The 22,542-nt window shown below is 41.1% G+C and overlaps 4 protein-coding genes across 8 annotated transcripts in view; all 4 read left to right on the top strand.

Annotated features, from left to right (window-relative positions):
- Window positions 1–22,542, top strand: part of hoxc10a (homeobox C10a) — a 138,237-nt gene that overhangs the window by 99,130 nt on the left and 16,565 nt on the right. The window contains exon 3 of one of the 3 annotated variants that reach the window (XR_003463806.1): window positions 7,477–7,545. The exons of the other annotated variants lie outside the window; for them this stretch is intronic. The gene's annotated coding sequence lies outside the window, so the exon portion shown is untranslated. Of the gene's footprint in view, window positions 1–7,476; window positions 7,546–22,542 lie in introns of those variants that run through there. 3 annotated transcript variants of the gene reach the window in all.
- Window positions 253–5,213, top strand: hoxc8a (homeobox C8a). Its single transcript, XM_010747436.3, has 2 exons — window positions 253–1,057; window positions 2,544–5,213. The coding sequence occupies exons 1-2, from the start codon at window positions 622–624 to the stop codon at window positions 2,858–2,860; spliced, it is 753 nt and encodes a 250-aa protein (XP_010745738.3). The 5' UTR covers window positions 253–621; the 3' UTR covers window positions 2,861–5,213.
- hoxc6a (homeobox C6a) lies at window positions 7,674–15,501 on the top strand. 3 transcript variants are annotated; one of them, XM_027288426.1, is made up of 3 exons: window positions 7,674–7,782; window positions 13,663–13,862; window positions 14,320–15,500. In XM_027288426.1, exons 2-3 carry the CDS (start codon window positions 13,736–13,738, stop codon window positions 14,634–14,636), a joined length of 444 nt encoding a protein of 147 aa, XP_027144227.1. In that variant the 5' UTR covers window positions 7,674–7,782; window positions 13,663–13,735; the 3' UTR covers window positions 14,637–15,500. The 3 variants fall into 3 exon arrangements, with proteins under 3 accessions (XP_027144227.1, XP_010745694.1, XP_010745686.1); XM_010747392.3 differs by lacking the exon at window positions 7,674–7,782 and having other exon boundaries at window positions 12,829–13,862; window positions 14,323–15,501; XM_010747384.3 differs by lacking the exon at window positions 7,674–7,782 and having other exon boundaries at window positions 12,829–13,862; window positions 14,320–15,501.
- Window positions 15,621–20,656, top strand: hoxc5a (homeobox C5a). The gene is made up of 2 exons (XM_010747402.3): window positions 15,621–16,957; window positions 18,171–20,656. Exons 1-2 carry the CDS (start codon window positions 16,480–16,482, stop codon window positions 18,377–18,379), a joined length of 687 nt encoding a protein of 228 aa, XP_010745704.1. The 5' UTR covers window positions 15,621–16,479; the 3' UTR covers window positions 18,380–20,656.

Below are 22,542 nucleotides of genomic sequence, written 5' to 3'. Positions count from 1 at the left end.
ATTCAGATTATAGTGGAAACACCATGTGTCATGCGCTTTATATTTTAACCACATCTGCACTGATCAGCTTATAACAAAGCATTTGTGATAAACATAACATTGATCATATTTAAAGCCTCTCGGGTTGTTGGTTATGATTAGTGCAGCTCCTCTTAAGGTGGATATACGTAGGGCCCACGTCTGACCGGTCGTAGAAAGATGAAGGGGTGGGGGGAGGTGGAGGAGGGTGGGGGTAGGGGGGCGCTTGTGGTGGGGGTGGTTGGGTGGGAAGCTTAAAAAAAAGGAAAAAGAAAGAAAAGAAGCAGCGTCTGTGACTGTGCCGGTCGAGCAAGCCAGTTTTAACCTTAGCTAACGCACATCCAAAGCACATACCATGATCCGGGTTTGAGCCTGCAAAAAGCTGGGGGAGAAAACACTCACGACTGCGAGAGAAATCCGATGAGAGGAACGGCTCAGAGAGAGTGAGCTGCCGTAGATTGTCCAAAGGGGCAGCGTTTCTCCTAGTTCCGGTTTGTCTGCCTGTGTGCGCTGTGCGAGTTGGGACCCTAAACAAAAGGCTGCCATCATCCTAAAGGAGATATTCTACTGCGAGAGAGCCCGTCTGCTTGATGCTAACTAAACATGAGCTCTTATTTTGTTAACCCTCTTTTTTCTAAGTACAAAGGCGGCGAGTCACTGGAGCCAACTTACTACGACTGCAGGTTTCCACAAAGCGTTGCCCGCAGCCACACGCTGGTTTACGGACCCGGAGCAGCCGCACCGGGCTTTCAGCACCCGTCCCATCATGTGCAGGACTTTTTCCACCACGGGACCACGGGGATCTCCAACCCCGGATACCAGCAAAACCCTTGCGCTTTGGCTTGCCATGGAGACGCAACGAAATTTTATGGATATGAAGCCCTTCCGAGGCAAACGCTTTATGGTACCCAGCAAGACGCAAGCCTAGCGCAATACCCAGACTGTAAATCGTCGAGCAGCTCTAACCCCGGAGAAGGACAAGGCCACTTAAATCAAAACTCCTCTCCCAGTCTTATGTTTCCTTGGATGAGACCCCACGGTCAGAATAATACAATTATTTCCTATTCTTTTTATGTTACTCTGTGCGCGCGCGTGTGTGAGCCTGTGTGTGTGTGTGTGTGTTTGAGCGCGTCAGTGTCTGTCTGTGTGTATGTGTTTCTGTGTGCTTAATACGCCTTTAGTAATACATGAGTGTATGTCTTAACTATAAAACGAAATAAGTGAGGGAACATGATGGGGCACATACAACCTGTACTGCAGGCTGCTGTTAACTCTGCAGCACATGTCCATACAGGGCTGAATTGTTGCTTTCAAAAGTGCGTTTAAACACAGAATTGCTGATCACAGCTCATGACACCAGCTCTTTGAAGCCAATTATCGTGGAGATAAGATATTTCACAAACTCTAAACACACTAGAGGGAAGGATGAGTCGGTCATAGTTTAAAATATTGTAGCCACACACACCAGTAGCATGCAGAGTGACAGGAGGGTTAGCTGAAACACAACATGCCACGATTATCCAGAATCCGGGTTTTAGGGGTTCGGGGTGGGTAATCTGACCCACAGGCCCAATGTGGCTCAGACATATACTGCCATAATCACAGGGGCTTTGTAGATATTGCCCCCTCCATTCATGGATTATTCTGTTCAGGCTATCAGGCTACATTAACTCCTCACAGGTGTAAGCCTCATTTTTATCTGCTCACACAGATATTTATCATTTGCCTGTCCCCTTCTGTTGTTACAGTGCAGCTTTATCTCATCTCTCTCACACTCTTTTCTCATACTTTTGCTTCTCTATTTTCCTCACTTGTGTGTGTGTGTGTGTGTCTGTGTGTGTGTGTGTGTGTGTGTGTGTGTGTGTGTGTGTCTGTCTGTGTGTGTGTGTGTGTGTGACTGAAAATCTCCACCAGGCTTGTATAGGCCCTGTTGCTAGTGAGGAAAACCATATTAATTACATGTAGTTTAAAGTCAAAGCTAAAAACAAATATATGGATTTTTGTTTGTAGGAATTTGGCATCAATAAACTGACAATTTAGTCTGGACTTTTTTCAGTTTTTATGAATTAATAATTGATAGCGATACTCTGTTTAAAAAAAAAAAAGGATTCTTCTCATACTCACCCAATAACTCTTTGGCGAAGAGGGTTTAAAAGTCAGACAGCTGATCACTCCTGCAGACAGAGCTATACATGGTACAAACATAAGTGGAAAATACAGAATATTTAAAAGGTTATTGTTCAGATTTGCTACACATAAAATAAACGTATAGACTAATAGATATTCTTGGGAAAAGTGACAAAACTTACACATCTTACACTTTGAACAAGGGCTTCTCCCGCTCTTTATGAGTGAATGTGAATTGGAGAGGGTGAAAGCAAAATTAAGCAGCGCAATGATTAGTAAGGAAAAGCGTAAACGCAGAATAGATTCAATAGTCAATGTATATATATTTTTTTTTATTTTCTTTTTTTTATGGGAGACCGTAGTAAGTCCAGCTAACCTCTGGCTTTATTTCATTCAAGCCCCAGGAAGACGAAATGGGAGACAAACCTACAGTCGCTACCAAACTCTTGAACTGGAGAAGGAGTTTCTCTTCAACCCTTACCTGACGCGCAAGAGAAGAATCGAGGTGTCCCACGCCCTGAGCCTCACCGAGCGGCAGGTGAAGATTTGGTTTCAGAACAGGAGGATGAAGTGGAAAAAAGAGAACAACAAAGACAAGTTTCCGGGTCAGAGAGGAGAGGCTGAAGCCGAGGCCGAGGAAGAGGGCAACGAGGACGGTGAAGGGGAAGAGGCAGAAGAGAAAGAAGCGGAAGAGAAAGAAGAGACCAAGGAGTGATTTTATGGTCCTTTTTATGGTTATATGGCTGAAAAAGAGAAAAAAAGAGAGGTCCCATAAACAGACGAAGAGTCACAAGGAGGCAGAGAGCGTCAACTTTATGACCACCCTTTCATTTTGTCAGGAGGGAACAGGAATCCCTCCAATGTTGCTGTCATAAATAGACAAAATTCTCCCTTCTCACCATTATCCTAACATAATGCCATTTGGATTTTTTTCTGTAGAAGCTACACACGCTTGTAGCACATTTTCTTTGATAGACCTGTCGCCCTTGCAAAAAGAGAAAAAAGGGGGGAGTTAAATTAAAACGCATGTTAGATGGAAAATGGCTTAGCTATTTTTGACAAAGTTGCTTTTAATAATAACTGTATCAAAAGCATAGCCAAATAAGATCAAAACATGACCAACGCCGACCTGTGTTGTAAATAGATTATAGCCTACATTTAAAAAGAACATCACTTCAGAGCCTTTCCGAAATTGTAAGCGAAATGTAGGCCTATAACTTTAGTCGTACGTGTTCAGACATCATCGCAGCAGTTACATTGGCGAACGGCCCATGTATAAACCACCAAGTTTTATTATTCTAATTGTTACTGTTACTGTTTTACTCGTTTTCATGTGAATGGCATAGACAAAGATAGCCATTAGCTCCTCAGACATCTTTTTTCTAGGATTACCAGGGAAATGCAATCGTTTGAAATCCTTTGATGCTACCTAAACCTGGGGAAATTGCAATAGAGATTTCTGAATATAGAGATTTCATATGGTTTTAATTTTAAAGTGTTCTGTATCATCCTTATATTATTAAGTTATGTATGTAGCATTTACCCAATATACAATATACACTTGTTGAAGACAATTTGTGAGTCTTGGGAAGACAATTAGCTCAAAGCCAAGCAAACAATTTTGAGATTGTACCACGGCACTACCTAAACTCAGAGCCTTGCCTTTGCTGAATTTATATTCCTCACTTATGGCATCGCTCTGACTTGATTGCAAGCTATTTTCCCCAACAACTAAAACTGCCTATAACGCACATTTTACTGTGTATGATAATACCTGCTACAATTACAACGATTTTAAAAAGTAAGGGAATTTTTATTTTAATGTGCTGGTGATAATAGCGTAGTTGTTTTGCACTGAATATAATCTTTATGTACGTCTTGTTATATATTGATGTTAACAAATATGCTCGTTTCCTGGTGTTTCTCCTGTGAAAGACAGACTTGTGTGTCCCCGCCATTGTTGATGTAAAATCACAAATAAACAAGATGGCTCACAATCATTTTCTGTTTTTATTTTTATTTTATTTTTTATTATTGACATTACAGACTCACTTTACGCCTCACAAACGCAGAGGCGCACACATTTGTGAACTGAGCACTGAAGGTCGTAAACACTTATCTTTGTGTTTTTGCCACTTCCCTGCAACGACTTAAACTCAACTTTTGGCGTGCTGTAGAAGCGTTCAGAGCTCGTTTTCATATCGGAACCCTATAACCACAAGTGATTTGATGCGAGCACATTCACCGAGGAAATGGCCAAATATCCAACAGTGCTGATGGTCTGATGATGATTTGGTTTTCGTGCGTTTACTGGCGGAGGGAGGAGGCGCGCATATTGAACAGCCTCTTGACTGAACTTTGTCTAATTTAAACTTTCCAACTTTGTTCAAATAACCAAAAAAAAAAAAAAAACGCCGGACGTGCGTTTGCATCCCCTTTTACCTTTTAAGGAAAGGTTGCGGATCTCATTCACAGCATGCGCACTCCCCAAAGCACTGAGTCGTATTTGATTCATCCTCTTAATAAAAAACCTCCTCTCTTCTGGGAGGACGCGAAGCTTTTCTTAATGAATCTTGGGATGAATAATTGCTGTTTGAGATGAGATGAACAAACATCTGGCGTGATGTTAATAATCAGACGAAATAATGCCCAAAGCATGAGGGAGGTTTTATCTGTCTATACCATGCAAGGTGTTGTGTGAAACTTGGTGTCCATTCAGACCTCTGGAAGGCATCAGAGGGGTTTTTAAAAAAAATCAAAGGGAATAAGAGGCCAAGTGCAGGTAACACCTTTGTGCCTCCTCCTCTCCTGTCCAGCTGCTCCTGCTGCTCCTTTTATGATGAAGGTTTAGAATAATCGGAGGATATAAGCAGTCACCTGAAGTAGCACAAACACTGCAATGTGTCTCAAACGGCACAGCAATGTAGGTCATGTGTTACAATAACTAAAAACAATATTATTAATCGAAATCTGATCCTGTAATTTGAGCTCTTCCTCTTCCACCTAGTGCTTACAACAGACTCTAACCCGAAGCTCGATTTTTTTTTTAGGACAATAACAAGCCACCTCTCTGCTTCTACTTCTGCATTTATTTTATATTTCCACATCCTTAATGTGTTTTTTTTTATATTGCAACGACATCTCAGAGCTGACTGTCCGTGTAGTTTTTCCAGCGTCATGCAGCTAAATTATTCAGAGCTCCTGGTGCGTCTAGCCTGTCTGCTTTTCTTTTTTTCTTTTTTTTTAATCAGTTATAGACGATTTGAATAAAGCTGAAATGAATCCATTCGATGTGTATATGAGACACTGTGGATGCAAATACTTTAACTGAGGAGACTGCTGCAACGTGTGACTGCTCTATTGCTCACAGGAATGTTATTTCACATGTCTATAACTTCAATTCAAAAGGATTTATCATTTTGAAGCTTTAAAGGTAGATTATGGGATTTGTGAAAAATGAAGGCCCCAACGAATTTTTGTAGACACCGAAATAATAAATAAGCGAAGCTGCACCATTTTATTGAAAGTTTTATGTTTTTTTCCCCCCAGTATCACGAACTTGTAAAGATATACGCAGAATATTTATGCAGTTCATTCTGTGAAGCTTCACAGAGTAGGAAAACGAATGAAATCGTAACGAAAGCACAAAGTCTCCACAGGCTTTTTGATTGAATTTTATCTTCTTAAAATGCTTTTGCAAACAAAAGAAAAAAAGATTAAGCATTATTTTTCATTTGATTTCCAGGCTGACGCCACAAAATCCAGACAGTCTTTCAGATCTTCAGCTTAGCTGTGTCTTGTGTTTTTTCTCAAAGCGCAGTCCTTTCATCCAGGGTGTTTATTTCTCTATTTGCGTGCGTGTAGTCTTTAGAAAATTCCGGATGTGTCTCCAAGTCACAGCTATTCTCCACCACGGATGAGCTCATTGTATGTGTGTCTATGTGTGCGTGCGTGTGTGTACTTTTACCACAGGCTTGACATTACCAATAAAGTTTAGTGTACCTGCTGTAAAGTTTATTGGCGGTGTAAAGCCACGGCTGGGATGGGTCTGCATCTTTTGTCTGTGTGTGTGCCGAGGCTCAGTGTGGAGATCACGGCCTGCAAGGACAGGATGCATCTCTCATCCAAGTATGTACAAACAGATTTCTTTATTTATTTGGCTGCAGGGAATTAATTTTATTTGTCTCTTTTTTTAAAAAAGTGCGAAAGCCTTGCTTTAGTGTGGGATAAAAACCTGCGTGTTGGGCTTAAATTAAATTATTTCTCTTGTATTGTTCTCTTCATCTTCACTCTCCACACTCTTTTATATATATTAGATATATTTCGATACAATGTGTTGTTTAAGGTGAAGAATTGTTCTTATAAACTCAGGGGTCGCCTCATGTTCACCAAGATGTCAAATTTATGTCCGTGTTTTCAAACGCGTCATCTTTTCCTTCTCTGTGTAGATCCTGTTGAAAGTTTGAACCAGATTTATAGTGTATGTTGATTTCTTGTCATAATGTTGGCTAGCGGCTGCTGTTGGTGTGTATGTGTGTTACCTGCAGGTTCAAACCCCACCTCCCCTGCTTTTCAAGTTTAGATAAAAAAAAAGAAGAAGAGCCAATTAGTGTAATTTGACATAATCGTCTTATTGTACATGCACTGGGAGCATCTGGTTGATGGGTGTGAACAGTGATACCTGACATGTGCTTACTGTAATGTTATCCAACCTGAGAGTGAGACAGAGAGGCCCTAGTGTGGAAGCCTAGTTGAGCCTAATTGGAGTTTAATTAGACTCTCTTTTCCTGTCTCCCCTCCCTCCTCTTTCTCACTCACCCACACACTTTTATTTCCAATTTTCCCTTGTTTTTTTTGGGGACATCATAGCATGCAGCTTGTCCACCAGGGGAACTGTCATATTGTTTTTATTGCTTCTTTTTTTTTTTTGACGCACGTTTAATTTGTGACATATGGGAAATTTCAACGCCGCGCTCTCTCCACATCGTGTGGCCATTTTTACTTTTGTCCAATCGGGGAAAAGAAAAAGAAAGGGGAAAGATGGGTGCAAACATTCCTGGTTGTTAAAGGGAGAAATTTACAGCTGAGTAATAAAAGTTTACGACTGAATCCTTTCTGCGATTGGCTGCAGCGAGCCACGTGGCACACGCTCTATGAACATGAACTTTATGCTGTTGTCTATTCTCTGGTCCTTCCCTTGTATCAGCAGCAGACTTAGCTGGGGCGTAGAAACGTCTTTTTTTTTTTTCTTTACTCTAATATAAATAACACTGCACGCTCATTTTGACGCTGCTTCGTGTGATGTTCATCCGATCTCCGACTTCCTGACAGAGGGGATCTTCGGGACAGTCGCCGCCTCTACCAGCCGCTGCCTGCGTTTATCCCTCCCGGAGGCAATAAAGCCGCGACTGGGCAGGGGGGGAGTAAAAAAGGGAGCAAGGAGCAAGACTGCTAAGAAAAGACTTTCCCCGGCAAACAGACCCTGCCTACACAAGCTCCTTATCGCCGGGATGTGAAGACAGCCCTACAGTGAACGGTAGATGTGCGCTCTGTTGATATTTCCCACTCGCCATCGTGACCCCTCAGCTGCTGCGTTGGACCACAGTGAAAGCTACAAACTACGGAGAGCCTGCTGGGGTAAGATTACACCAATCTCTAGCACGCTTTTTTTCCCCAGTCCTGAGTGTGTATGGAAATGTTATGTTAATCAGCTGGTGGGTTGAAATGATGCAGAAGTGTGTGTGTGTGTGTGATCACGAGAAGACGGTGGTGTGTATTATTCTGTGTAGTTGTGACCTGACCTGTAGCCTGAGAGGGCTGCTGATGCCAGGAGCGACATTCATTACACACCTATCATACCTTACTTGTTGGTGTAGCAGCACCTGCGTGCACACTGGCCGCTTTAGCCAAGACTAGCTGTGCATTTCAGAGCTGCTGTGCCACTGTGTTGTAATAAATTGCACACTGATAGCAAACTTTGTCATCACTCATAGGCCCCTCTGACCAGGCGGTGACAAATTACACTGAGAGCTGGCTGATGGGCTCTAATTATTTCCTGTTTTCCATACTTGTTGTGTTCAGTGTTTGCTAAGAACTTGAATCATGCAAGCAGTTTTCACACACATACATACACACATATCCATCAACATACATATACACACACACACGCACACACACACACACGACATGCGACACAGAGGCTACAGTGTACACCACAGTGACACACAGCGTGGATCCCGACAGTGCCCCCTAGCGATCAGAGGGGGTTGCATGTGGAAGTGGGCGGGTGCTGAGGCTTGTTGTTTATGGCTGCTGGTTTTCGGCGGCGGTTCACTGCGGATGTCAGCTGACCCAGCTGATACACTGCTGCCAGCGAGTAACCGCACGAGCTGACACCGAGGAGTGTTTTCTGAGTGTGTGTGATTTGTTGTTGTCGCCCACGGAGAATAAGAGCTTTGTCCGCGTCTTATTGTTTGTTTCTCACTTTGTAATGAGTATGCAGTGATTTGTTATGAGATGTGACATAATCACTGACGACATTATGAGGAGCAGCATGCGGATTTTATTTACATCAAAAGCAAGAGTCATCACAGATATCCTCATTGTGACATATAAAAGAAATCCAGCAGCAGTGACAATACTCATTTTAACATTAGTGCTGGCAGCACAAGTCAACTACATATAATAAATCACACACGAGCGGTGCCAAATTGTGATGAAATGCACTCCAGTGTTTGGATTTGACACAAAAAAAAAATAAAAAATATATTTCCAAATATTATCAGGATGAACTCAACTTTATACAAGTGCCATTATTCATTGACAAGTATGTGTGTGTGTGTGTGTGTGTGTGTGTGTGTGTGTGACAGAGAGACAGAGACAGAGTGTGTGTGTGAAGCCAAAAAAAGCAAGAGCGAAAAATTAAATATAGACTACACTAAATTAGATCCTAAATTGGCACCAAAATAAAGTAGTTTACCCATTGCAGACATAAATACCACCGCATCATAAATACCACCGTGTGTGTGTGTGTGTGTGTGTGTACACGTTCGTGTGTGGGTGTGTATGCCTCACACAGCGGTACTTTGTGTGCCCTTGTGAAGTTGAAAGCGGTTGTTTTATTCAGGCTCAGCTTGGTGAAAAGCTCCCTCTGTGTTTTTTATTATTGTATGTGCAAAAGAAAAAATATTTTCTGTTGTCATAAAGTGATTTCATGTGTTTCTGCCTCCCGCTTGAAGCCCAACAGTCTCCGCCTTTTCGATCTTGTAAAACACATTTATTGGCAGAGCCTCGTTGTGGAAACCTTTAAAGTCTTATAACCTACTGTTACGCACGTTGTTTGCTTTTCCCTTATGAAACATTGCTGATGCAATGGATCGTATCCGCTGCTGCCCAATACCATTCCTGCAGAGAAAGAGAGAGAGAGAGAGAAAGAGAGAGACCATTTAATACATGCCATTTGGGTTGTTAGGTAAATCTTGGTTTAAAATAAGAGGAGAAAACCACAGTCTATTGTTTTGCCCTGCAGTGTTTTTAAAACCAGAGATAGGTTCACATAAAACTCCATGAAGTCATGAATCTGTCCGCATCACCACATTTAGAACCTCACTTACAAATCCCGACAGGGCAAAAATTTTGCCTACTAATGGTCATAATTTATGATGTGTGGATCAACATGCGCTCATTGGGCAACAGCTTCCTGAGTGCTTAACGAGCATAAAGTCGAACACTTCCGGACATTAATTGGGCTAGCCAGCGATGGTAAAGTGCTTATAGAGGGCTTTACATTGTTAGTATGTGAATTACTCCTTATTAGTAAGGTTAGAAGCGAGGGAGAGGAAAAAGCATCAGTGGGCTGGCCAGACTTTTCCTCCCTCGCTGTGTTTTTAATCATGGCTGATAATGTAGAAATTTTACAGGTCCCATACAACTAATGCTGAGTGATGTTGTGATGTTGGATACTGATGCGCGTCTATGAACATGCAGAGGAGAAGCGATGGGTTTGTAGATGGGCCCTGTTGTATTGCAGAGGGTAGAGCAGCCTGTTAAAGTTAGGCCTTCAGCAGAGCAGCCAGTTAAAGTGTTCATTTAAAACCGATCCAGCATGGTAGCGACTAACCCTGTAACACCGATTAATATCATTAAAATGATTAGAATAATAATAATGATGATTATGAAGCATGATCTACTCCGTCATGCGTCCATCCATTGCGCATTCACCGCATATAACTACAAATCAGAGCATGTCTATTCATTATTTAATTATCAGTGCTAATTATTCAAATCTATAGTTACTACTTGGCACCAGGCTTTTGTTAATAATTTATTATTTTCGTCTCAGACCTTCTTGGTTCTTTCGCTGCTCGTTATTTCCCTTTTAAAGACGGTGGAAAACGTGAACCAAACGGCTTCTTTCCTCCCTTGCATCAAAAGCCGCGCATGTGATTTGCCTCACGGGCCGCAATAAAACACTAAAACACGAGGGAAAGAATGACCTTTCTAATTCTGCACATTGGCTCAGGCTCTGCTGCATTCCAGCCTCTCCAGTCCACACATTGGCTTCAGTGTCCAGCCTTTTATTTACAACCTAAACTTTATGGAGCGGCGTGTTTTTTAAAGGGGGTGCTGTGAATAACAATTAAAGGGAAATCCGTGTTTCGAAGCCCCCACACACAATCATTTAAATATAATTTAGGTTTAGGTTTTTAAAAGTGTTATTGATTTAAAAAATCTTTTTTTTTTTAATAATGAGATGACATGATAACAGCAGCTTGGTGACGACAATAGAAAGCGTTATGAGGAAACAAATCCTGTACACATGCTGCTTCTGACACTGTGAGCATGATGAATTAACAAAGTATCTAACACCAGATTTATCACTTCATTTCTATTTTATGCTTTTAAATGCAAATTCGTCTTACAGTTTACCTGTTTAAATACTTTATATGTTTTTTTCTTAGCAGCATTGTCCCCTCTGTTGGTTTAAATTATATCAATTTGGACTTCCAGTATTGCATCCTACTATATATGTATTTATTCTATCCCATCATTAACTGATTCGTTACTTCATAACAAAAAACCTGAAAAAAAATAAACCCAGGGCAGCAGCAGTGGGACATTACAGCATTCAACTTTTGCGCTTTATTTGCCACAAATTTGTGCGACGCGGATGTCACATATGGCCACGAATAAGGTGAAGGGGAACTTTTATTGCACCAGCTACTTCCTTCTCTTTGTTCTTGTCTCTTTTATGGGCTATTCAGGATCCCAAACAACAGACCAAACAGTGTTGCACGTTTAGTCTGCAAGTATTCACTCTATTGAAGAAATCAATGAGGTGAACCAATAGGCTGAGCGAACTGCATTTGAACAGACATTTTCAATAACTCTATTGATTATTTTATTGGTATCTATTATGGTCTGTTGCGAAAAGAGAAAGATGATGCGAATTATATTGTTTTAAATGAATGTGTGTGAGTTTGGCATTTTATTCTGTTTAAACGGGTTTGATTTTTGTTTGGAGAATAAAACGCTGCTGGTGTGTGATGGCTGCGCTTTCATCAGCTGAACAAAAAGTTATTTAATTATTCGAATTGCAGAAAACAGAGAGTGAGTGAAGCTGGTTTATTTTATTTCATTAATGTGGATTTTTTTTTTACGCATTTAGAGGAAGCACCCTTCACCCAGATGGGCGCTCAAGTTTTTCTAGATTTTTACCTCTAAAGTCACTTCCAAACCCATCATTTGCTGCTGAGATAATTATCGGTTCCTCTTTCCTCTGTGTGTGTGTCAGAGGAATGTCGAGGTATGATCAGAACAGGGGGAAGAAAAAAAATGGAACATCTGCATAAGCATTTTAACACGTTGCATTTTACTGTAATCCAGCTCCAAGTTTTGTGCGTAAAAATGGAAAAGCATGCTCTTTTATTGCTATGAGTTTAAAGAGACTGTACCTGAGAGCTATCAGCTCAGAGTGAACACCGGGCACAGTTGGCCTGTGGATGATTTTGTCTGACGTGTGCTGGACAGTCGCATAACTGACTGAATTTGTTAAAAAGAAAAGAAAGAAAAGTGTCAGATCTTCTTTTAGACGCAGCTTTTTACTAGTCGTCCGGACCTATGCAAGCTATTTCTCTTTGCTTTCTGACTCCACATGCTGTGCAGTGCTTTCATTTCTGAGCCTGGGAGATCGCTGCTCGTGTTGCAGGGCTTTGCTGCAGAGATAGTTGTTGGTGAGCTGGGGAACGTCACTTGTTTTATTGCCCTCACAGAAGAGAGACCATAAACGCATTCTTACCACCTACACCCTCCCCCAGTTCACAGCGAAAGCATGGAAATTGCTCACACGCCAGATAATTCATACACAATGGAAACATAAACAGTATATTGCAAACTCGTCGATATGGCTGAGATAAACAATAAATGCACATATTCATATATTTTTTTTAGTATTTATACAAATGCGGCGTGACCTGCGGGATGAAAGGCATGTGGATATTGTAGCTCACACCGCTGCGGTTGTGTTGTGAAATTAAAACAGAGTTTTAGGGTAAAAAAAAAAACACACACACACACACACAAACAGAGACAGAGAGAGGGAGAGAGAGAGAGACACACACACAATCACTCACACAAAGCACAAGAACTCTCTCTCTCTCACACACACACACACACACACACACACACACACACAGCAAAGGCTTTTCCTTTATATGTCAATAAATGAAATTAATAGCTAATTATCTGAATTGCACTCTTTAAAAGGCGCTTATAGTTGACTTAATGTGTGTTATTATGCAGATTTTCCGCCTTGCTGTGAATGTGATCACTGTACTGAATGACATTGTGCACATTCTGCCTCATACTTCCTTCTTAAACACTAAATTCTTTAAAGCTTAAAGTCGAAAGCGTCTCATGCAGCCAAGCTGTATTAGTGTGCCACTCCAACTCTACGTTGTGTTTATCGGCATTTAGCACTAATGTTCAAGCTCTGAGCTAAAAGCTACAGTTTCTCTTCAACTCCTGCCTCTCAATTGGTGGAGAACGGTCAGCTGACATTGTCATATTGTCTCTCACCGAGCCAAGCCTCGGCTATAACACTCGGGTTTGTGCGTCTTAACCGGAGATTGGAAATTAATAATATTGAATCCTCAAAGTAGCCCACGTCCAGTTAGAGAGGCAGAAAGTCGAGAAAAAAGAGAAGACCTTGGAGAAAGGTGTGGTTGGTTGACACAGACGGGAAGGAGATTTACTGAGAAGGAGATTGAAAAGAGACCGATAAAGAAGTGGGGAGAGTTGGAGAGAGGGTTACAAGCAAGGTATGAATTCTTATTTCGCAAACCCGTCGCTCTCCTGCCATTTATCCGGTGGTCAAGATGTTTTGCCTAACGTACCCCTAAACTCCACCACCTATGACACAGTCAGACATTTTTCGTCGTACGGTGCCGCTGTGACCCAGAATCGGATATATGCACCTTTCTACTCTCCTCAAGATAATGTCGTTTTTGGGTCTGGCAGGGCACAGTATGAATATGGATCAAACGTGTTTCTTCAAGACAAGGACGTGCTCCCCAGTTGCAGACAAACAAACATGGGACTCAATACACAAAGCCACATTGCTCAAGAGTACAGTTTGGATCAAGGAAGAGCAGGAGCGCAGGACCAGAAAAGCAACATCCCGATCTACCCGTGGATGCAGCGAATGAACTCACACAGCGGTGAGTTTTACTACGACAAATAAATTAAGGAAATGGGCCAGTTTTACGATATGTCTTACCAAGAGAGTAAGTTACTTTTTATGGCCCCATAAAACATTACTGTATCCCCACGACCTGTAGATGGGCCTTTGCATGTGCAAACAAACAGCTTTCATTTTAAGACAGATATAGTGGCCATAATGATCAGCGTGTGGCACAGGGAATATTATGATGCTTTCATTATTTTAGATAAGAGAAGCAAAGGTGCCCACTGAGAAAGGATTACTGTTTAAATGTGTTTGTTTTTATTTATTTTGATTACAATTGTGAATTAAACAAAGAGCTAACTCGTGCTAAACTGCTTCAAAGTATTATTAATGCACAGACAGGAGCATGTGTGTGTGTGTGTTTTTATTTAATGTCAAATGTGACTTCGCTTTACAAATGATTAAATTAGTGTCCTCACTTTGTATCTCAGCAGGAGTGGGCTACGGGACAGACAGGCGCAGAGGACGTCAGATATACTCTCGTTACCAAACACTTGAGCTGGAGAAGGAGTTTCATTTCAACCGCTACCTGACCAGGCGCAGACGCATCGAAATCGCAAACGCGCTTTGTTTAACAGAGCGGCAGATCAAAATCTGGTTTCAGAACCGACGCATGAAATGGAAGAAAGAGAGCAACCTGACCTCCACGGTGACTGGAAGTGAACAGACAGGAGCCTCTCAAGAGGAGCAGGAAGAACGCAATGGCGCAATGGAAGAAGAGAAGGATGAGGACAAGAAGAAAGAGTAGTTGAAAAAAAAAGACGAGGAAGAGGGAACAAACACCTGAAGACCATTTAAAACCCAACATAACTACCTAAAAAAAAACTACATGGACTTGAGAGCGACTTCACTGCATGATGGCTACCCCGCAGCTTTTCCACTTATATCCCCATGTTGACCACAGGAGTGTTAAGCCTTAGAAACAAACCCAAATCATTTCAGCCACAGTCTGGCCCCTGTGACATTTGGAGCGCTGATTTATTATTTTTTTTTATCTTATTTTATTGCAATATCACACTTGTATTGTGAAAATAAAAAAAAAGAAGTATTAATTTTTATGTTATTTCTCATGCCAGTAAAAGCCCCCTATATATTTATCCCCCCCACCCACACCCAATCCATCACTGTGAACTCTTTGATCACCTCACAAAATACAGTGTTGGTCAGACTTAACTCAATATTGTACATGCACATTCCACGGAAGGAAAGGACCGGGCGGACACAACACAGTACTTGAATCGTCCGCAGGAAAAGTGTCCTGCATAAACATGAAAGTTGCACGGATATAGACTACAGTCTATACACACACACACACACACACACACACATACTCAAACTCACACACACACACACTCAACTGAAATGCCTGTATATAATCAAAGTATCAGTATGTTATGTCAATCCTGTGAGGACTTATGTGCATTTAGCCGCTTCGATAGACGCTGCATAACATGTAAAATTGCGCTTAGCCTCCCCCCCTTTTTTTTATAATTTGACACAATAGGCTTTCCTTGTGAGATAGATTTGTACACTAGTAATTCTTCACTTTTGTTTGGGAGTTACGAATTCATGTTTTGTCATAATTGTGTATCATGGAATAAAATATTTGTAAAAATTTCACCCTCGTCTGGTGTTTTTTTCAGGGAAACATTGTGCTTTCTATCTGACATGAGTGCGCATAAAGAATAAAGGAAGATTTCTGAAAATGACGCACCAGCCTCAACAATCAGTGCGTGATTGTGAAGACTTATTGGTGCATTTTGATTTTATCATGGCCTTTATGGTCAGCAGAGGCTGTAAAGGCAAGTGGGCGACAAATAGGCCAGTTAAATGATTTTTTTTTTTAAAGCTCATTTTAACCTCTTAAATATTAAATATTCAGCTTTCTGATTGGCATGATAACAGCACGGGAATGAGCTATAGTCCAACATCCAGTTTAACACTATAACATTCCCGTAGCTGTGCTGTAAGAAAACTTCCAGCGACATACAAGTTTTCAAATCTATATGCGTTAATATATTTGAACCAAGTGAGACAGTTTAAATCTCCACTATCATTATTATCATTATTATTATGATGATCATTATTATTATTATTATTGTTGTTATTATATCGGACTGTTGCTGGACTCGCGGTGCGTCAGGGGCAGAGAGCTCTGGCCGGTCCTGACCGTCCTGCCCCATACCAGACACCAGATGACGCTCTTGTCTTACTGTCCTGCCCTTTTTGCGCTAAACATCTCTGCCTGGTCCTCAACAACCAACAGCTCAAAGTTTACCGGACACGTTTCTCCTATTCATCAATATCCCCATTGAGTATCAAAGCCAATTTATGACTGGCCAACATGTGCACGTGATCCCATACAAATACCCCATATTTGGGCAGCGCACGTCGGATCAAGAATTAAAAAAAAAGATACCAAAGCCTACTCCACCTATAAATCCTGGATTATTTTTTTAGGGCAGACAGCCCTGAATTTTCCAAAAGCGGCTACAAAGAAAAGCAATGATCAACAAAAACAAGGAAATAACCGCAACATACACCCCGCAGCCCTCTCTAGTTTAATAAGAAAGTGTCGGTGATAGTAGAAAATGAGCTCTTATGTTGACTGCTCCAATCTCAGGCAAACAAGCGAGACAACTTCTCCTAACACTATGTTTAGTTTCGATCTATCTGGGCGCAGGTCCAGCCGCTATGAGGGTGTTAATGTGAACGGGATATTCACTTGTCCCGTCCCCACGACCTCTGTTGAACGGGAGGAGATGAAAACTAGCCTGCGTGGCAATACGGATACTCCTCTCCCGTCAGGACCTCAGATAACCATGGTCTCCAGTAGCTCTTCCGTGGACGCAAGCGGGCTCAACTACGGCAGCAGCACGCTGCTGGGACTAGGGGCAGACAGAGACCCGGAGAGGAGCGCAAAATCCGGCGGCAACAAGAGCCAAGAGAGCGAGAGAAACGCGGAGAACACGCAAATGGTGAAACGAAACACAAAAGTGAACCAGCTTCAGGACAGTGAGCAGCGGCCACAGATTTATCCATGGATGACAAAACTGCACATGAGCCACGGTAAAGTTTGCCTATTTTCTAAAGTGCGGCTACGATGCTTTCCCTTATTCACTCTTTACGCTGCAACACTTCTTTTCACCCGTTCCAGTTTCCCTCTTGAGTTTTATAGGCCAAACGCAGGAAATAATAAAAACTCGCGGTCATAAATTTTATGACAAAGGCATCCATTGCTCGTAAACCTGCTCTGTTACGGTGAAGAGGTGATCTGTGGGGTGATTTATGGTGGTATAATTGGATAAGAGGACAAAACTGTGATAAAACTATGAAATAATATTTACAAATTCAGCTCAAAGTATGTGTTTTCGCTTGCTTCGTTTATAGACTTAGTCAAGCTACATGTTTTACATTATCAAGCCTCTATGTGTGGGAGCAGCTTTAGCCTTAAAATGAACTCTGGGAAACACCAATGCCCTGACCCAATCATGAACTTTTCACCTCTAAAAGATTTGAATAGGCGTGCTCCTTCCCCAATGCCTTCAAACCACTGGCTGACTATTTCAGCTGCAGATGGACAGTGCAGAACATTTGCTGCAAAGAAATAAGCTAACTTCTGTTTTGTGTTATGCAAACATTCAGGAGCACACAGCAGGGATGTAAAAAAAAAAAAAAATATTTCAGCCCAATAGCAAAGGCCTGTTGCTTTACTTAGCAAGCCTGTGCCTGAGCACGTCTATAAATAGGAAAATTGATCTGGAAAACATCAGTTTCCATTTTCCAATCCCACTTCTTTAGATTTTACACATCTGTTTTTCTTCCCACGTCGTTATACTATTGTGCAGAAATATTAGACGCCGAGGCCAGTGTTTACAGAGAGGATAACACAGAATCAGTTATCCCAGTTTACATATTACAATAAGATAAGATTCCTTAAGTAATATGCGTATTTTTAATGTTTTAATGTGAAAGCATCTGGAGGGCCCTCCTCTGTTTAAAGTGAGTGTATTTATTGGAGTTAGTTAACCATCTTTATTACCCCTGACATAATTTTTTATACACAGATCCACAGTAAGTAATATCAGGTTAAATTATGTTTGTGTAAAGATATTTGATCATTTAAATGAGGTTGGGAGGGGACACGAATTAAGATTTCTGCTTGTAATGCTTAATATTTTTGGATTAAAAAAAAAAATGTAATAATATTATCAGCCTTATTATTATATTTATTCATCTCTATAATGCTTCTGAAAGCTAACTGCTTTTAATACCACTTCAGAAACGGAGGGTAAGCGGTCCAGGACCAGTTACACCCGCTACCAGACTCTGGAGCTGGAGAAAGAGTTTCACTTCAACCGGTACCTGAGCCGCCGCAGGCGCGTAGAGATCGCCCACACCCTGTGTCTAAACGAGAGGCAGATCAAAATCTGGTTCCAGAACAGACGAATGAAGTGGAAGAAGGACTCAAAGATCAAAGTGAAGGAATAAAAAGTGCACCAGTGAACACGGGGTGCATGCAGCACGTTTTTCAGCCCCACACTGCACAGTGCTGGAGTGCCGCCTGACCTCCGGATGAACTGCTAGGAGCAATGACATCATGACACCGCTCTGTGTGCTTCATCACCAATTATGTGTCACTTGCTGCAGTTTGGGACCTAATGTATTGAATATCACTCACTTTGATCAATCGGTTTACATTTCTAAATTAATTTGCTGCCCATGCGATGATAACCTCACTTTACTGCACGAAGGGGACACGAGGTTGAGGGGAGCTGGGGTCCTTCACGCTGCAAGGCTTTTTTTGGTCTGCAGTGCAATGAAAGGCTGCACAATGCTACTAATAATCTATGTTTTTAATTAGGATAAAAGTAGTGGGGTGGGGGAGGGGACATCCTGCATCATTTTCAAGTCGTTATCATCATCATGTGATAAAATTTTAAGGTCATCGAATCAAATAAAGATAAAAAAAATAAAATATTTCTGACTGTCTTTGAAATATGCTGACAGTTAAATAGTTTTCCACCAGTAAAAAAAAAAAAAAATCACTTCTCTTCTTTTCTATTTACTCTCGATTTGTTGCAGTGCAAACACGATCGGATGTGTGATGTGTTCAGTGAGCTAATATCTGTGTGTGGATTTCTGTCAAGGCATCATCCATGTTGTCTGTCATATCCTTGTGAATCTAAATCATGATGTATAATTCAGCGACTGTATGTGATAATATTGTGATGTGCAATGGAGCCATTTCTCTCTTTGCCCTTTGTAAACTTTGAGGTGCCCGGTTTACTCAAAAGGCCTAGAATAACTTGACAGATGGCTAAATTGTTGATTGTAACCAATAAAGTCTTCATCATTAAAAGTAAGGAAAATACTACACTGTCAGTATGCACATTTCTGTTATTATTGTTCTCATATCAGGGGTTTGTAGCGAAGTCACAGAAGCAAATTAAACTACCATAGAAATTGTTTTAATAAATAAAAAAAAAAACTACATTTATTTCCTTTACTTTTGTCTCTTCCTACTGACAACGCCTTTCGTCTGGCTCTCAATCCTCAGCATTTCGTTGACTGACAAACGCGCTCTGAAGTTTAAGGCCCTCATAAAACTTTATTGCCCCTTTTCCACCACAGGCAGACTCCGTTTCCTGTTTTGTCAGGGAAGGAAGGGCACACACTCGCCTGTGATAACACTCGCCCACTACACAACGTGGATGCAAAACGTTGGTTTCCTGTGGCCGCAGACTGACGCGCCATCACTGTCGAGGCCATATGGCCAACTTTATGATATTGCCCTGCTCTTTAATCCTGGCATCATCACACTGTAGTTAAAACAACACTATCTGCTACTTTAGAGGACATAAAATCATGCCACTTGCTGGGTATCTGTATTTGTAGTAGTGGTAGTAGTATGACGCAGTATAGCCCAAGGTTATAAGGTAATGTCTCTATAGTACTACTTAAAGAAAATAAAAATCAACTCACCTCTCAAACTAATAGCTTCCTATTCAACTTCCTTGACGGTTATGAGAACCGGTCAGGCAGCGTCCACTTTCTCTGCGCTCTGCTAGGCCTAACCTATACTTGGACAATGTATTGAATCCCTTTTTCTATGTCTTTCTTTTAGGGTATTTTAAAGTTTACAAGGTTACATATGCCAATTGCCCCAAGCAGGGCCTGTGAATGGTGCATAGGAAGCACGTGGTGTCATTTAAGTGGGTTTTATGGCCTGGAAGAGCTGACAAACCTTCGATATATACACATCATATATAATCTTAACTGTCCGGAATCGCAGCTGCTGGCTTCCCCTTATCTGAGGAAGAAAGGGCTTTGTGGCAGTGAGGATGCAGTACCTTTCTCCGGACTGTGTAGTCGGGTGGTGCCGAGCACTGAGAGCTGCTGCAGTAAGTTGCTTTTTAACTTTGCCTACAAGGCCTGCGACTGTGTACGCGTTATTTCACAGTGAAGACGTGGTGTTGTTTGTGTTTTATATTAGCGTGACTCTGAATGCATGGCTGTTAAATTCACTATCTTGAGAATTAAGCTTATTCATTGATTGTGAATGTGCGTTTTATAGTTATATATAGAAAGAACGAGGCTTTTGGAATAATCGGGGGAAATGTGCGTTTTCAGACATTTTAAAGGATCTTTGGCGTTGAATATTTAGTCCGACATCCACGGGATTATACTGAAACACCACTGATAGTTGTTAGGATATCATGAGGGTTATTTTTTTGTTTTGTTTTGCATCATCATCTTTATATTTATATCAGGTTTTAATCTTAGGAAATAAAAGCAAAAAAAAAGAAAAAAAGAAAAAGTGGACGTCAACAGATTTGAGCCACAGTCCGTTTGATTCAACAGTTTGTTTTGCATGTTACTCCTGTCAGAGAGAGAACAGAAAAAAATATATATATTTGGTGACTGTGAGTGAAGTCAGGACTATCAAAAATCATCTGGCGTCCAGCTTCACTATCCACCATCTACTCCACCCTCTCTCTCTTTCTTAAACATACATATGCTGACTCTCTCTCTCTCTCTCTGTCTCTCTCTTGTGAAGTAAAAATTGAAATTCATAGTAACGTCTTATAATTTGTTTAGTTTCAGTGTCGCAGATTTCAGAGGATGTGTAACTGAAAATAAAATCTGACTTTTGTTCCGTGTGATGCTAAAATGTTGTTGTGTTAAAAATATTGCACCATATGAGCTATAAAATACAAAAAGAAAAATAACAATAATAACCTCCTGATCAAAATGCGTCATCTCTCTGTTTCACCTTGACACGAGGTTGGTGTGTGCGCTTGTGGGCTCCTGTTGTTTTTAGGGTCATGTCTGGGCCAAAGGGACATGTTTGATTCAAAGGCACTTTGCAGTGTAATTATGGCATCGTCCAAACTCTCAAAGCCTGTGATAGATACTGTGTGGATGAGAGCTGGAGGCATGAATGTTGCATGTTTTTACACACACACACACACACACACACACACACACACACACACACACACACACACAAAGCACCTTTCTTAGAGGAACACTTTTTCTTCACCCTCACACCTCTTCTAACTTGTTGTCCTCACTGCAGGGCCAGATATTAACTGAATTGATCAGCTTAGAGACTGATGAGGCGATGTGATCTTATAAGCTCGATAATTTTCTGTTTCTCTGTAGTGCACATCATTTAATTGCCCATATGTCTTAGGAAGCCGTTCAGCCTGTAAATACTGCTCTTTTCTTAATCAATGTGTGGAATTGCAAATGGCTCGTTTTGATATTAAGTCTGTGTGAGTGTGTCTCCGCAGACAGAGCCAGTTTCAGCAGTACATGCTGACTATGATGCAGCATTAACTCACCTTTACATACAGCATGTCACGATGTGTGCTGCTGTGTTGTTTTTAAGTATATATATAAAAAATCCGGATTACTTTTATAGTCTGTGCACGATCATCAATTGTGCACTTCCAATAGGGGGCACTGTGTAACACGGTGTGGGTAACACACTGTGGGGGCAATGTGTCCACGCAGGGGCATGAATTAGTGATGCTTTCATCCTAAAATTGTATTTTATTTTGCCTTTTTAATGCTGCAGTTGTGTTGTCATATTTACTGTCTCCACAAGGAGAAAATGATCACCAGAAACTCCCAAACTAGAATAAAAAAAATCATCCAAAAAATTAAAGAGATTTCTTCCTCTAAAAACAAGATTTAACATATTTTCTCTTTCCCTATAAATTCGAAACAATCTCATGCGTGCTATAAGATCTTCACAGATGTTTCAGGGCTCCTGTTATAATCGAAATGATTTTATTCTCATGACTTTTTTTTTTTTTAGTAATTGCATCCTGGGAAGAAAGAGATGAATCTAGTCTGGGACAAAGACACTCCAGCTTCAAACAGTCTAACATCACTACAGTAAAAGTGAAACAGTCTAAACATCCGTTTTCTCTGCCATGTTCTCTGCTGTTGTATTCCTTTCTCTGACCTGTGGAGCTGACACTGTCATCATTCAATCCACAGAGGTCATTTCCGGGTGAGCACAGACTTCCCTTTGTCTGAGCCCAAATAAGAACCATAAAGTCCCATTACATCGTTTTCCGAACACAGACAGAATTTATTTACAATGTGAAGACAAAGTCGTGATTTTTTTATTGACTGTT

This window comes from Larimichthys crocea, chromosome XV, assembly GCF_000972845.2.
Source record: "Larimichthys crocea isolate SSNF chromosome XV, L_crocea_2.0, whole genome shotgun sequence".
NCBI lineage: Eukaryota > Metazoa > Chordata > Actinopteri > Sciaenidae > Larimichthys > Larimichthys crocea.
This window is presented reverse-complemented; position numbering and strand designations above follow the sequence as displayed.

Coding starts and splice junctions, on each gene's coding strand:
- hoxc5a (XM_010747402.3), top strand. CDS start 16,480: ATGAGCTCTTATGTTGACTGCTCCAATCTCAGGCAAACAAGCGAGACA. Junction 16,958..18,170: donor AAAACTGCACATGAGCCACG/GTAAAGTTTGCC, acceptor ATACCACTTCAG/AAACGGAGGGTAAGCGGTCC.
- hoxc8a (XM_010747436.3), top strand. CDS start 622: ATGAGCTCTTATTTTGTTAACCCTCTTTTTTCTAAGTACAAAGGCGGC. Junction 1,058..2,543: donor TCCTTGGATGAGACCCCACG/GTCAGAATAATA, acceptor ATTTCATTCAAG/CCCCAGGAAGACGAAATGGG.
- hoxc6a (XM_010747384.3), top strand. CDS start 13,466: ATGAATTCTTATTTCGCAAACCCGTCGCTCTCCTGCCATTTATCCGGT. Junction 13,863..14,319: donor GCGAATGAACTCACACAGCG/GTGAGTTTTACT, acceptor TTTGTATCTCAG/CAGGAGTGGGCTACGGGACA.